Source organism: Simochromis diagramma, unplaced genomic scaffold, assembly GCF_900408965.1.
Source record: "Simochromis diagramma unplaced genomic scaffold, fSimDia1.1 OVJJ01000389.1, whole genome shotgun sequence".
Taxonomy (NCBI): Eukaryota; Metazoa; Chordata; class Actinopteri; order Cichliformes; family Cichlidae; genus Simochromis; species Simochromis diagramma.
In genome coordinates this window covers 1,586,505-1,602,241 of record NW_024387227.1, presented here as the reverse complement: position 1 = coordinate 1,602,241, position 15,737 = coordinate 1,586,505, and the positions used below count along the sequence as shown (strand labels likewise).

Below are 15,737 nucleotides of genomic sequence, written 5' to 3'. Positions count from 1 at the left end.
GGAACCCATGGGGTCAAATATGACCCCATGGGTTCAAATATGACCCCATGGGTTCTCCAGGGTTAAGACTTTATATGCACAAGCAGGCGACAGCAAAACCCACGTTAGGCCTTGGTTACAGGCCTTCATGTACTTAGCTGCATAAAGCTGATTTACATCTCTGTCTAATGTACCTCTGCTGACACCTGGTGGCAATTATGAGTTACTACAAACGGCCTGATATTGAATTTACAGTGTAACATATCCCAATGGAAAAGCATCACATGAATAATTTTGTAAAACCTGTGTGGATTTTATTTGACTATATTTCATATCGTTTAAATACTTTGACGTTAATAGTAAAATGACAGTTTCGACAGAAACTTTGCTAAAGGGATGACTGCCCCTTTAAGAGCGGCGACCAGCTGCTCAGCGCCCAATCGCGGCGCGTAAACTGAACTTTGTTGTTGTCAGCAACTAAGAGCTAACTGTTAGCTAGCGTTAGCCGGACACCGAGCTAAAGAGGCGATATCTTGCACCCCATTCGTCCTAATAACGGAGGAAAGCACGGTAACATTTAGCTTGGACGGCTACGAACGTAAGCAAGTCGCTTCCATCACGATTTCGCCTCCGATATCAACAAAAATGACATCTGCACTGGTGAGTTTAACTTGCTGATTGAGCCACTGAGATGAAGTTCGTTTCTTATTTGTGGTTTCCACAATGTGGCTTATTGGTTAAGAGTTAAAGGTTGATATATCTGTAGATTTATTGCAATACATCATATATTTTTTTATTTGTTATGGACCCCTTTCTTTTTGCTGCTTGTTTTAGCTTTATTTAGAGCGAGAGCAGATTATAAATCAGGGTAATTTTACTCTTAGTCTGGATTAAATGTCTATGAAGTCGTAGCAAAGTGACTCATTACTCAGTCTGCTGAGTGTTCAATGTAATATATACATTTATACTAATGTAACAACCGCCCTGTGCAGTCATGATGACAGCCACATATGTTATGTAAATGATACATTTGTGAAAGTTTAATGGTATCGTTTCACTCATTTGTCATGATCTAAATTGCCTTTGCAGATTAAATGCATCATTTTGCCGACAAAGTGACTAACAAGCAATTAATATGCCAACAATCTGATATTCTGTGTACGGTAATTACAGTATATTGAAGTTATGAGAAAAAGAAAAAACGATAGAGTAATTTATGCCACCATACACTCACCGTCCACTTTATTAGGTGCACCTCGCAAGTGCTGGGTTAAGCAGCCGTTTTGCCTTGAGACCTGCCTTAATTCTTTATGTGAAGCTGGAAACATTCCTCTGAGGTTTTGGTCCATATTGACATGATCGCTTCAGGCAGTTGCTGCAGACTTTTCGGCTGCACATCCATGATGAGAATCTCGTGCTCCACCACATCCCAAAGGTGCTCTTTTCGATTACGATCTGAGTATGCCTATGTGCTTCAAGGCTCAACAAGTTGTGCATTCAGAGATGCTTGTAACCAGTGACAAACAAAGAAGAAAACAAGCTTATTTTAAGTTTGCATAAACTAAACCTCATTTTCAAGAAAGGATGGTCAAAACCTCTCTTTGATGAACTCCAAGAGTAACTCATAAGACACTATGACAATATATATTCTGTGCAATACAGTCATGCACCATACACCACAGCATCTGGTAACTGAAGGGAAAAAATATACTCTTCAAAAATTCTTTCCAGTTCTTTCCTTGTGAGGTTGTTATTGTTAATATGAAGTAAGATAACTCACTTTATAATTTTCTTAAAAAGTAGTGACGTGTGCCAGACTAGCAGGGAACTCCTACATCTTTTGATAAACAATATTTGCTGCCAGTGAATGGATCACATGTGGAACCAAAATGATAGATTCCAGTATCAGTATTTGCCCCCACTCCTAATTTGTAGCAGGTTATTAATGACATTTAACTTAATTCAAGTAACAATCCTGTTAGTCGTACAACTTAAAATCCCAAATAAAAAGTAAATGTGGGTTTACATAATATAATATAAAGATGCATTTAAGAAAACAGCATTAAATGAGGCATGATTACAGGGAATATCGCTAATAAGAGTCAGTTTTCTATTAAAAAATACAAATCAGCAAGAAACCAACTTCAGTAAGAGAATATTTTCTTTATTTACATATAGATGTTTGTAAAAAATAAAATAAAATAGTGCAGTTTAGGAAAAAAAATAGTACAGAATTCTACTAAAAGCAAGTGACTCAAATATGATCTATAACTGTTTCTACTTTCTGTCTTTCTGCCATTTCAAAATCTCAACACTCGACACCATATTTGTCAAAGTGTCTCGTGATGATGCCCAGCTCCAGCTCCACGGTCCCCATGGCTTCGGTGTGCAGTCTGTATCTGTCCGCCCCGCTGTAGATCAGGTCAGGGCTGAGGAGCTGGGGACCTCCGCCGACGAACATTTGCGCCAGCCGTTCTTGCCAGGAGCCCACGGGCCTCCAGGTCGCACAGCTTATTCGGTGATGTCCCGGACTAGAAGGGACGTGGCAGAAACCATAACCATAGAGTTGGCACCGTCCGAAAGAATCTTGATGCCACACCTCTAGGTGAATCTTCGGCCAGCCTTGCAGCCCTTTGGTCGCGTAGTGCAGATCGATCGGGTGGCTCCAGTACGCTATGTCTCCGATCTGGGGGCTATCCACCTGGGTCTGACCCTCCTTCAGCCCGGATAAAAGCCGCCATGCTTCTCCCGTATGAATTCCCCATTTGCAAAACAAAGTCTTTTCCGGGAAACCACTTGCACCAATGATCTGCCCTATAATGTGCAGCTCTGCCATGCCACACTGGTTCACTTTGACCAGAAAATGTGGCACGGAAAGTCCTGTTTTGTCTCTCCGATGTTAACGGCTAGCTTAGCGGCTAGCTAAACTAACGGCTAAACGTCTCCTTGGTAACCGCCTACTGTGATTTTCGACAAATCCCCTGAGTTAGGCCTCGCAGGCACCACTTCCGGTACGAATGCCGTCCAACATTATGAAAACCCTAAGCTTCACCTTTATAAAATTGTTTGTCATTAGTGAATAATTAATTTTCACCAATTATAATATTGCCAGAATTATTCCTGAGCTATAATAAACGTGTGTGGTGAAAACGCGGTTGTGTCACGAATTTGGAACTACACCCTTACAGGTTTAACTCAGAGTTAAATTTGTCCTAATGGACCGAGTTGTTTCTGTCTTTCATGCATTGTTTACAAAAGTCCGTTCGTCGAAGACATAAAACACCTCTTCATATTAACACTTTTTAATTAACTCGTGACGAAGAATTGACTTTATTGCTCGATTTCTCTGAAGTTTAATCGGCTTTTGGAGTCTGTGAACAATTACACTGTGAAACAGCGCCAGTACGCGGCTGTACTGCGCTCAGACTCCACAGTTCACTACTACACTGAAAAAACAGTCTTATACTCCGTGGAGGACCTTTTACAGTATATAAAAGGTTTATGTATACAGTATTTTATATTTTAAATGAGAAATACAAATGATATTTTATGAAAAACCCAAGGTTGGGAGTAGTGTGAAATGTGACTGCACATTTGTAAAAAGAGGTATTAAACTTTGGAATAGTTGTTTAGGCATAATTAGTTTTAAATTTAGCCTAAACATATTCGACATATTGTCATATAAATGAACCAGATATGAAGAAATTAAATAAATTTAAACTTGCTACTTTTAGATCACATTGTACTTCTAGGAACATTTTATTTCATTTATTTGAAAACTTTCTTGAGTGGTAATTTGCCTTTACCACTTACAGAATATAGTTTTAGTTGCATTTCTGTACAAAATTGTTACATATAATTTTTGTTTTTATCTAGCTGATATACAAGATAGTGTATTTCTCGCAAGTATCTTGCTGGCATTAGTGAAACGTTCTTTGAAATGGATTGAACATTGTTAGACTGAGATAGTGATTAAACTATGAGAATGTAATCAAACTGTTTATCAAAGGGAAACTGTGATTTTTAAGACACTCAAGCCTAACACTGGCTGGTATAATGTTAGGTTGTAACCAGCTGTTCTTGTTTGGCTGGCTTGTTATTAACTGCCTTGAAATGCTAATGATAATAATAAGTAACTACAATGATATCTGGAATAAATAAGCATGTTTATGCACATTTTCACGTATTAGAGCGGTGACTTCCATTCAGAAGATGAGGGTTGAGGTGAGGAGGGCTAGCATGACGTTTCAATGACCTCAATGACCCCAAAACGCATCAATTCGGTCACTTAATATGCTGTGTGAATGTGGTGTAACATCGGTTTGCATGCTTTTGTGTACATATTTGTCGACAGCTGTTTCTTGTAAAATCTTGTTGAAAACTTTCCCAGAATAGCAGAGGCAGCCATGGTAACATATTATTGGCCATGGGTTTTGCAATGAGATGTATCACACACAGTGGGTGCCTTTCACAGTAAACATTTTGACTAGCAGCACAAGTGTTACTACTAACATAAACACAGACTTGTTTCCATTCACGTGTCATACTAAGTCGTGACCGTGAACCTGTTCTAGGAGCCTAAAACCAAAACAGTGTATTTTTATTAATCTATCTTTCTTTCTTTCTTTCTTTCTTTCTTTCTTTCTTTCTTTCTTTCTTTCTTTCTTTCTTTCTTTCTTTCTTTCTTTCTTTCTTTGGTGTGAAATGTCTGAAAAATCAAAAGCTGAAAGAGCATTCATTGAGTGAACCCATACTTTACTTAGGTGTCATAGAAGTGCCTAGTGTATTCTAAACCTAACGTGTGTAGTTGGGATGCTGTTAGCGATTTTATGGAGAGTTAGAAACTTACTCTGTGTGATTTTTTCCCACAGACTTAAGAGAGTAAAAAAGAATAACTGCGCAAAATCAGAGGACCTCATTCTTTTAGCTACAAATCATAACTATGGGGTTCTTTGCTCATGTTTCCAGGCCAGTTTTAGTCACATCATACACCCACATAGTCGTGATGAGGAAGAAATAGCACTTCTTCAGTGATAAGCTCTTAGTAAATAGTACCAAATTTTCTGTTTCCCAGATGTCTAACTTATTGCTTATTATTGTAGCTTTTGTAGTCATGATGACATTTTAACATTTTGACATGACTCTCTGTTTGCTCCCATAGTCTGATCCAACCCTAGAAAGACATTTCAAGGGTCACAGGGACACCGTAACAAGTGTGGACTTCAGCTGCAACATGAAACAAATCGGTAACGATCTGTTTGCCTTTAGATGTACCTGTTTGCTGTTGCCTTTGTCTTTTCCTTTTTGGAAATACATGATGTTCTCACTCACACCTGTGCTTCATCCTCTCCTAGCCACAGGCTCCATGGATTCCTGTGTGATGATCTGGAACATGAAACCTCAGATGCGAGCGTATCGTTTTGATGGACACAAAGACGCTGTCCTTTCCGTCCACTTTTCCCCATCAGGCCATCTGGTGGCCTCTGCCTCCAGAGACAAGACTGTACGTCTTTGGGTGCCAAGCATGTAGGTGTTAAAGTAAAATCTTTCTGTCTTTTCTGTTCTTTATTCCACCACAGATTTACTACAGAGGACAATGATGGTGACTCATAAAGAGCAGCAACTACTGAATGTTGTTTGTCTCCTTCTGCCAGCATGGAGGAAGGCACACATTGCTGAACACCTTCTGGGTTTTGCTTGTTTGTTTTAAACTTAAGTAATGTCTTGTGTCCATACAGGAAGGCTGAGTCAACAGTATTCAGGGCTCACACTGCCACTGTGCGCAGTGTTAACTTTTCTGGTGACGGACAGACTCTGGTCACGGCCTCTGATGACAAGACAATTAAAGTGTGGACAACACACAGGCAAAAGTTCCTCTTCTCTCTCAACCAGCACATCAACTGGGTCCGCTGTGCCAAGTATGAGACACACATTTAACACGATACAATACATCATATTAGGACATTTTGATAGATTTACACTTCAGGCATCACATTATGACCTTTGACAGATAAAGAGAATTACACTGATCATTTCCAAAATGTATCTTTTTTGGGCTGTTCCTGGTCAGTATCTAACAATAATAGTCCAAAAAAAGGAAGTTTCATGTTCCCCAGATCCCAATCCAATCCAATATCTGGTGGATGTGCTGGACAAATAAGTTCCATAAATGGCCTAACCTTGCATCTTACAAGAATTAAAGGTTCTGTTGCTAACATATTGGTGCCAGATACCATAGCACACCTTCAAAGGTGTGGTGGAGTCCATGGCTTAATAGGCCTGGCCTGTTTTGGCAGCAAAAGGGGGGACCAACACATTATTAAATCTATTTCCAATTATCTTTTGACCTGCCAGCTTCATTGAATCGTTTGTCTGACTGCTTGAAACATGTCACAGAGTGGCTGTCTGCCAATTCTCTCATTTTAAATGAGAAGAAAACTGAGATTATGATGTTTGATAGTCACACTCCACGAGATCAGTTAGCTGCCCGATTTGGTTGCTTTGCTTGCTTTCTTACAGATACTGTAAGTAATCTAGGTATTTGCCTGGATAGTTCATTTAAGCTGGATAAACAGGTTTCCTCTGTGGTTAAATCTGGCTTCTTCCAATTGCGCCAAATTTCTAAGGTCAAACGTTTAATACCGTACAAAGACCTTGAAAAACGTATCCATGCTTTTGTGACCTCCAGATTAGATTATTGTAAGTCGCTCTACTCTGGACTCCAACTCGCTCACCTCCAATGATAACAGATGTTCAGAATGCTGCGGCTCGTCTCCTAACCAGAACTAGAACGTTTTTGCCTCCATTGCTCCAGTGCTCTCTGACTTACATTGGCTGCCTATTAAATTTCGTATTGATTTTAAAGTTGTGCTGCTTACTTTCAAATGCCTAAACAACCTTGCCCCTGACTATCTCACAGGCCTCCTCAGTCTCTATACTCCCAGCTGTTCTTTACGATCATCTGGTCAGTTACCTCTGGCCCAGCCCAGGCACCGTCTGAAGACTAGGGGTGATCGTGCCTTTGCCTCTGTAGCACCAAACCTCTGGAATAGTCTTCCTGCTACTGTTCGTCCCTCGGACTCCATTCAATCCTTTAAAGCACGCTTGAAAACGTACCTATTCGACCTGGCTTTTCCAACTCACTAATACTCACCGCTCATTAACTGATGTATCGTTACTCATTTCTCTGGATTGTCATGAATTCTCCCTATCTCTACTTACTAATGCCTTTGTTTGTTTCTCTATTTTACCTTATTTTAATGACTTACAGTTCAGTGTAATCATTTACTGTTTATTCCTTACTGTGAAGCACTTTGATGTACCCCCTGGTTTTAAACGTGCTATATAAAAAAATCGTATTGTATTGTATTAGGCAGGTGGTCATAATTTTATTCCTGATGCCTGGTGTATATCTGACCTTTTCCATTACACCATGCATTTTTGAACATATTTTATACAGATTGAGCATTAATCATTTACATTTATTTTATATTATTATTGCAGGTTTTCTCCAGACGATCGCTTGATTGTGTCATCCAGTGATGATAAGACCATAAAGCTGTGGGACAAAAACAGCAGAGAGTGCATTCATTCTTTCTATGAACATGCTGGGTGAGCACTTGCGAGCACCTGAATGATGAATAGGAGGAGCTAGGAGTATTTATTTATTTTTGTCAGTTTTCTGCTGGTGTTCTGGTAAGGTCAGAAAAAATCCTTACAAGTGTGCTGATGCAACGGCAGTAAATGCTGGAAAAAATCTGACAGAATCAATCCCCTAACCATTTGTTATCCTGTTCAAATGTTTATGACGAAGGCACTGAACACCTGCTCAGTCATTACACATGTGCCCTATTCCCTTGTACATTGTGCAGTCTGTTATACTGAAACACTTTAATGAGACATTGGCTGTGTGAGTCTTTGATACATTTAATATCCTGTTTTACATCTTTCTTCTTACTTCTTTTTACCTTTATTGTGTTTTATTTAGAGTCTGACATACTGAGCTCCTTTCTTTTCTGTAGTGTTAGCTTATTGTGTTGAGATGATAATAAGATGAGCTACACTTTATCCCATATCGTTTCTTACAGCAGTTGAAACACTAGAGATAATAATACCATTAATGTAAAATGCCTCTCTTCCAAGCAAAAAGCATTGTTATAGAGGATGATGGCATGAGGTATAAAAGACTTCCTGTATCCTTGTGGCAGCAGAGTCTGTTAGAGAATAAACTTTATGCCTGCCTGTAGGAAGTGATGCAGAGGGTGGTCAGGATTAGCATCAACATCCTGTCCCACGATAGACTCAGGTCAACCACCATCTATCGTTTTTTTTCTCAACCTCTCAACAAAATCATCTGATTCTCTGAGGAGCACTAGCAATCATCAGAGTATTTCTATAGGTGCCATCACCCACAGTTGTACTGAAAGTCTAAGCAGTTCAAGGTGAACAGGAATGGAGACATCCCAATCACAGCTTAATTTATTTTGGTGCTGTATGCCACTGCATAAGATAAAAAAAATGAAATTGGGGGAAAAAAGGGTCCAGAGAAAGCTGTATATTTTTTTTAAGTTCCCAACATTTAGAATAAGAAATTTCACAAAAGGCTTCATGTGTCTTAAAGTGTTTTAAAATAGTTAACTTTCTCACTATAAACCTTAAATCATTAACCCTTTCCACCAATGACTAAAGCTTTTGTGTTGTTTGAATTGACCTTCTGGGTTATTCCAGGATTTTAAATCTTTTAAATCACTGTTTCTTCTTTACTTTGCCTTACTTCGTGTTTTTTCTCTTCTCAAAAGTTATGCAAACTATGTGGACTTTCATCCCAGTGGAACATGTATTGCTGCAGCTAGTACTGACAACTCTGTCAAGGTGTGGGACATCAGATCGCATAAGATGCTACAGCACTACCAAGGTAAAGACACATCGATAATATTTAAAACCGTAATCGTTCTTTCTGGTCTTTTTAAGGAGTGAAACCAGAGTTTACACTCAAATGTGACATTTTTTAGCTTCATAGCAACACAGTTATTTTCATTAATTAGTCACAACCACATCAATTCTAAAGACATACTTAAATATTTAAAGAATCACTGAATGCTTTAGTCACTCCTGATGCCTTATATAGAGCTTTATTCTGAAACACCAGTTCATCATATGCTGAGTCAGTCCCATAGAAACAACAAAAGCCACAGTTTTTGTTTGTTTTAATGTATGGTACCTTTGGCCAAAGTTTAGACATCTGCTCTCAGAAATTGCAGTACAGCCAAAGTACCTTTGAATCATTATGTTAAAGAGAAATTACTGAAATCACACACAGGCAAATTTATATTAATGGCAAGGAATGTTATTGATCTTTTGCATATTCATTAAACTTAATGTTGATGACTTTTTATCAGTCTTGCGTTCAGGCTGGTTGCTCTAATTGCCTCCCTTAAATGGATTTCAGTTGTTAGGTCTAATAATGGATAATTACATATGTCTGAGGAGATTTGGTGTGAAGATGGAAGCTTCTCCTCCTCCTCTTTCATTTTTTTTCTGGCCCTACTTTCCATACTGGAGTTAAGTTAGCAAAATGAGAAAATAAAGTGTAAAAATGGGAGTGGCTAGTGTTAGACACACATGGGACTGAATAATGTTTTTAGACATCAAATGATTAATGAATAGTTTTTGGTCCTGATTAGAAAACCTTTAATGAAAAATTGTTTAGGGGTTTGTATGAATAAGCTAAAATCAATAGCAGTAACATAGCAAGTGGCAGTGGCACATTGGTATATTTATGTTAACCATCTGTGCACATTATTTGGTAATTTATTGAACTGGTTTGTTTCCATGAGGCAGAGCCATACTATACAAACACCCACTGCTCTGTGCTCTTTCATAGCTATTCAGCATCTTTTCCCAGCTTGTGGTATCAGGATGCCTGCAAGTGTGTTGTACCCTCTGTAAGCCAGGAGAGGGACCTATTGCTTGCTAATTTGTCAGCTGCTGATTCATGTATGGCGGGATTGTTTAAGTCTAGGGAGGTCACGATTAGTTCTTTGTTCTTAAGGCAACTTGATGTATTAGTGTGTGGTAATAAAAAGCTGGTGTTAAGCCGTTCTCAGTTAAGCAGGATTTGCAGCAGTGTGATGTGCAGCAGCACTAGTACTTCAATGGCAGCTAATTTAGTCCTTTGAGGTAAAAGTGCCTTTAAGCAAGAATTTCTCATTCTCACAGCTCAAAGCAGTGCTTGTGTTGCTTTAAAACATCTGAATCGGGGAGGGGGGGGGTGCTCCTGTAGCTCATCTGTTGAGCACGAGCTGAGTCCCTACTGCAATTGTCATCCTCTCTTTCTCTCTCTCCCTCTGACTGTTGCTGTATAATAAAGGCAAAAATGCCAAAAATAAATCTAAAAATAAATATATTATTTCATTAACTGAGCATGTGACTTCCTGTAAAGCTATAACTAGAAAAACGAATCAATAAACGTATAAAATATGAAGGATTAAGTATGAGCAGGCATGTAATCTCATTGTATTTTGTATCTGGCAGTTGTGATGTATCTTAATCTGTTCAGTCATTTATTTATTTCTTATTTGGACAGCAGCTGGTCACTAAAGGGTGTCACCTGTTCTTCTTTATAATGTATATATAATTGAAATCTCATAAATGCATCAGAGTCCAAGTAAACTAGTAAATATTGCTCATTTATATTATTTGAAGAGAATAAATAAACAATTAAGTTGTCATAATCATAAAAGCAATTTTTAAGCATAAATGCCAAATATTTAATGGCTCTGTATTCAAGGTTGTTGAAGTAATATTGAATAATTTAATGTTTTCATTTGCTGGTGTATTGACATTTGGTGAGATCACCTTGCCTTCTCAGTGACCAGTCTACTTCCTGGAATAGTCCTGTATAGTGTTAGCTACTCAGCCCCAAAGATTTGATCTGACAAGAACCAGTCATCCATCCACCCGCCACCAACATCCCCATTAGAGCAGAGAAGGCCAGATGAATAGGAACGATGGTGCGCGCATGGGGTTATATTATTATATTATTTTTATTTTTTTTTTGCTGAACATAAGTCAGCACTGACCCTCTTTATCAGTACTGCACTGAAGACCGCCTGCACGCAAGCCTTTTCTTTCTCTTCTTCTTTCTCTTCTTCTTTTTCTTGCTGTCTGTGATTCTGACACATTCATCATGACAGATGTAAAGTAGCAAAAACACCGACCTAACAGTCAAATTTGCTCACTTTTGAAGTAGAATTTTATATATATATGTGTGTGTGGGTGTGTATGTAGATGTATGTATATGTATATATGTATATATGTATATGTGTGTATATATATATATGGGTCGGATATATATAGTATATAGATTATATAGAATATATATAATTATTATAGATAATATATTATATATATATATATAGAGTATATATATATAACTATAATTTTTTTTGTATTTTTAATGTTTTAAAAGATGTATAAAGACTTTGAAAGTTGGGAAAGGATTCATATCCCTTCTATAGATTTACTCCATGGGTTTTTTTCACTGTTACGGTATGTCTTATAGACCACACATGATCATTGTCATGATTTCAATCATAAAAATCTTTAATTATTCTTGCTTGTTTATGATACAAAAATGTTAAATAGGTAATAAACTATTTAATGAATGTTCCAGTTACTTTTTGTCTTATTTTTTCAATTTTAATTACAGTAACAAAAGCTTTAGTTTTTTTAAGCCTGTTTTAAACTCTGTGTTTTTTTTTTTTTCTTCTTTTGTGTGTGTGTGTGTGTGTGTGTGTGTGTGTGTGTGTGTGTGTGTGTGTGTGTGTGTGTGTGTGTGTGTGTGTGTGTGTGTGTGTTTTCCAGTTCACAGCGGTGTGGTGAACAGTTTGTCTTTCCACCCAGCTGGTAATTTCCTAATCACTGCATCCAGCGATTCCACAATGAAAGTCCTGGACCTCGTAGAGGGCAAGCTGCTGTATACACTGCACGGTCACCAGGTAGACACGCATACATGTGACACATAAATATTGTTTAGATGTCCGGCAGGCTTAGCTGTTCTGTTTACCCTCTCATTATCACGACGGGTTACTTCTGTTGTTTGCTTTGGTTTTCCGCATGTGTTGAGAGTTTGGTGCGAACATTTATGTGCGGCTCGCTGCGCTAATGCTACAACAAAATGTCCAAGAACAGTGCACCCAGTTCTCTAACCAGTGGTAAAGCAGCCATACACTGTGTATTTTATCTTCCCCTGCAAGCATAAAAACCTTGTTACAAAACTGTAATAAATGTCATTTAATGGATAATTAAACACAGGTCTTTTTTAAAGGCAAAAAGTCTCAGGAATCGAAAGAATAAGAGATAAACTACCTTCAAAATCATGTGGCAAAGTAGCCTTACCCAATCTCCAGTTTACTCTGGCATTCAAGTGCCTTTCATTCATTCAAATCAGCTGTGAATGCACTGAAAACATATATATTTTTTGTTTTAAAGTCTAGATTTGTTTAATTCTTTTCGGTTTCTCTTTGCGGTTTGCCAAGCACTGTGAATGTCCTCTATGTTGGAAAAGCACTACACAGACAAACAGCCCTTGGCTTGTAATTCTAACTATGAGGTGTAATAAACAAGGATATGAGTCTAAATATGATTCATTGAGATCTCCTTGGCTGTTTGCTTAATTTACAAAAGATAAGACGATGAAAAAAAGCAGGCAGAGCACCTTTTCTACTCCAACTGTCTTATAGAAAGTAAGCAGCATTTAAAAATCTTTCTGAAAAGACATCTGAGCTAAATGCTACAACATAGCTCCTTTTTTTCAAATCACGAAAAAAATGACAGTAATTCTGAATGAGTCTTCTGTAAACAGTTAAGTGGCAATCCTGCATCTCTTACATAACTGTTTTACTGAGCTAATGTTGCCTGGTGACAAACATAATCACAGCGACTAAGCAAATCTGGATGGAAGGGCTTGGCAACAGAATTTGGTTGAGGGCAGAAACAATCAAACAGTAAACACAACATCCCCAGACAGATTAGGCGCTCTAGGTTTGGGCCAGTAAGAGCATGTAAGTATGTCAGCATGTCTCGACCTGTAATTGTACGGTATGCTGTGCTTTGTGCCAGTGAGGGAAATTTTGAAATTACTAAAAAGCAGCACAGAGATGAGTCACTCACAATATTTAGCAAAATGTAACCAGCAGTGGATGAGATGTGACACGCACATGGATAAATGAACAGGCACAATTAAAGACATGAGCAAAGATTTAACACACTACTGTACAAAACTCTTGAGCTTCCCCTTGTTTTTCATATTTTGCTTCTAAAGAGATGGACTTATATTCTTTTTAAAGTGGTCTTGAGCAACAGTTCTCCAAGTTTTTTGGCTCAGGCTTTCCAAAGTTTTTCCTTTGAACTTTGAATGGTTTTTCACTCATTTTCAGTCCAGTTCTCGCACTTGACCATTTTTAGAGGAATGTTGTTTTTTGTTTGTGTTTTAAGACACTAAACACTGACCTATGAATCATTCAAGCATGAAAAGGCACCCAATGTAAGGGATGAACCAGTGTTGCGTCTACACATAGACAGGGAACCAGTTTGGTTCAGAACCAAAGGCACTTTTTGTTACTAGCAGCCTGTTGCAAAAAACACAGAACTTGATCCATTGGGGAAAAAGGGAAAAAAGGACTGAGGTATGCCAAGTGAATAGAGCTCAGGAGAGAGTTAAAACAGTGAGCGTCTCACGCTTTCTTTAAAACACAGTGGAGGCTCTGTCATGTCTTGGGGCTGCATTTGAGCCAGTGTTGCTGGGGATGTTTTTCAGAATTGATGGAATTGTGAAAGCGGAAGAAAAAGTACAGCCAGATATTGAGCCACCATGAGATATCATCTGGAAACACCTTGGCAGTGGCCTTATTTCTCAGCATGACAATGATCACACTGTCAATGCAGTAAAAGCATGCCTGGATAGAAAAATACACAATGACACACTATCAGTCATGGATTGGCCTTCCCCAGAGTTATTGAAGCAGTGTGGGATCATGTTGACAGAGAACAGAAGAAAAGGCAGCCAACATCCAAAGAAGAGCTCTGAATGTCCTTCAAGAAGCCTGGAGAGCTATTCCCGAAGCGTACATAAAGAAATAACCAGAAAGCTCACATATGTCGATAAATTGCTTCATCTATTTCCTATACAGAGAAATGAGGGATGGCTCAAGACCAGTTTTGGGAAGGTTACTTTTAAAATGTATTCCACTACAGATTACATGCCACAAAATATATTTTGTAACGTATTCCGTTACGTTATTCAATGAGAGTAACATATTCTGAATACTCTGGCCTTGAGGCGACTTTTGTTGTGATTTGGCGCTATATAAATAAAATTGAATTGAATTGAATTCTGGATTACAATATTTTATCAAGCTTTTTACAACTACATGAATGTCCTATTGCTGTGTGATTTATTACTATTACTGAAGGTTACTCGCCATACCAATACCAACTAGATTTTTAAATCTTAATACAAAATGAGTAACAGTAGGGTGGACATTAGGTAAGGCTGCACTTTTAGCAGCGATCTCGTGTACAAAACTATTCTGCACGTATATAAAACAGGTCTGCGGCTCTGAACCGTAGTAAATGGACGTCTGGCTAATATGTCAGGTCCTGTGTCGGGCTCGTAGCTGAAAACTAGCTTTACTTTGTTGTCTGGGTCAACTTTGCCCGCGAGAGACAGAGAGAGGCTTTGAAAGGCTGCTCCAATGGAACTTATTGTTTCAGAGAAAAACACAAAAAAAGTGTACAGTCGAGTCTTAATAGCTTACTTACAACTGGGCTACACTGCCTTCATATTAAATAATTTTTTGAACAATAATTTTAAAAAACATTTCGTCACGTCATTATGCGGGCTGCAAGTAGGGGTGACATAGGCCACGAGATTGAGACACAGGCTTTAGAGCCTCTTAATGCGTGTTTTGTTTGGGTTTCCACCGGCGTGGAATTACCAAAAATAGAGAGGGCATAGCCTGATATATGAAACAGGAAAAAATTGCAGTGTAATCCATTTATTTCAACAAAGTTACTGTATTCTGAACACCACCTTTTTAAACGGTAACTGTAACAGAATACAGCTACTCCTATTTTGTATTTTAAATACGTAAGGCTGGTACATCACCTGTCTTTTCAGTCTTATCACCGCAAGACCTAGATGATGTAGGATAAAGAAAGGATGTGAGCGGGTGAGAACAAGAGAGACTCGAGATGACTGCAGATGACTTAATCTACTTCATTTTGGCATGTGGAGAACAGGTGTTTCAGTGGTTGAGCAAATACCTGTGAAACCAAAACACTAACTCCATTTTCATGCTACGGTGTGACGAGTGGAAGGTATTTCATGCAGGCTCCCCACATCTATGTGGGTGTTAAATAAAGAGCTGAAGTCATGGTGCCTTGTCCAGACTAGCCCGAGTCCTGCTAACTATGGTAGCTCATTACAAACTCATCCTCCTCCTTTATGAACAACCTGAACACGTTAGTGGGGTTTACCATCCAAACTTTAAGTTTAAACTGTGTCCATGATAGAAACTCAGAGGCACTCTTTTTTTGTCAAATTTTTCCAATTTTTATTTTTTTAGAGGTTCAGTCCTGCAATAATGCAGATGTTTGAGCTGACTTGCTCTTTAACTTGCCTCTGAACCTCGCCTCTTTTATGGTGCTTCCTAAAGCCCACTATAAAAGAGAAATAATAAATAAGCACCAATGCG

General features: G+C 38.4%; 2 protein-coding genes across 4 annotated transcripts; one reads left to right on the top strand and one right to left on the bottom strand.

The window, feature by feature from the left end:
- The first annotated feature begins 403 nt into the window (after nt 1–403).
- Nucleotides 404–12,125, top strand: poc1a (POC1 centriolar protein A). 3 transcript variants are annotated; one of them, XM_040052269.1, is made up of 7 exons: nt 404–639; nt 5,141–5,225; nt 5,334–5,505; nt 5,718–5,897; nt 7,483–7,590; nt 8,778–8,893; nt 11,845–12,125. In XM_040052269.1, the coding sequence occupies exons 1-7, from the start codon at nt 625–627 to the stop codon at nt 12,003–12,005; spliced, it is 837 nt and encodes a 278-aa protein (XP_039908203.1). In that variant the 5' UTR covers nt 404–624; the 3' UTR covers nt 12,006–12,125. The 3 variants fall into 3 exon arrangements, with proteins under 3 accessions (XP_039908203.1, XP_039908204.1, XP_039908205.1); XM_040052270.1 differs by lacking the exon at nt 404–639 and adding an exon at nt 2,470–2,584; XM_040052271.1 differs by lacking the exon at nt 404–639 and adding an exon at nt 2,876–2,990.
- Nucleotides 2,123–2,841, bottom strand: b9d2 (B9 domain containing 2). Its single transcript, XM_040052272.1, has one exon. The coding sequence runs from the start codon at nt 2,813–2,815 to the stop codon at nt 2,288–2,290; it is 528 nt and encodes a 175-aa protein (XP_039908206.1). The 5' UTR covers nt 2,816–2,841; the 3' UTR covers nt 2,123–2,287.
- Nucleotides 12,126–15,737: the final 3,612 nt, after the last annotated feature.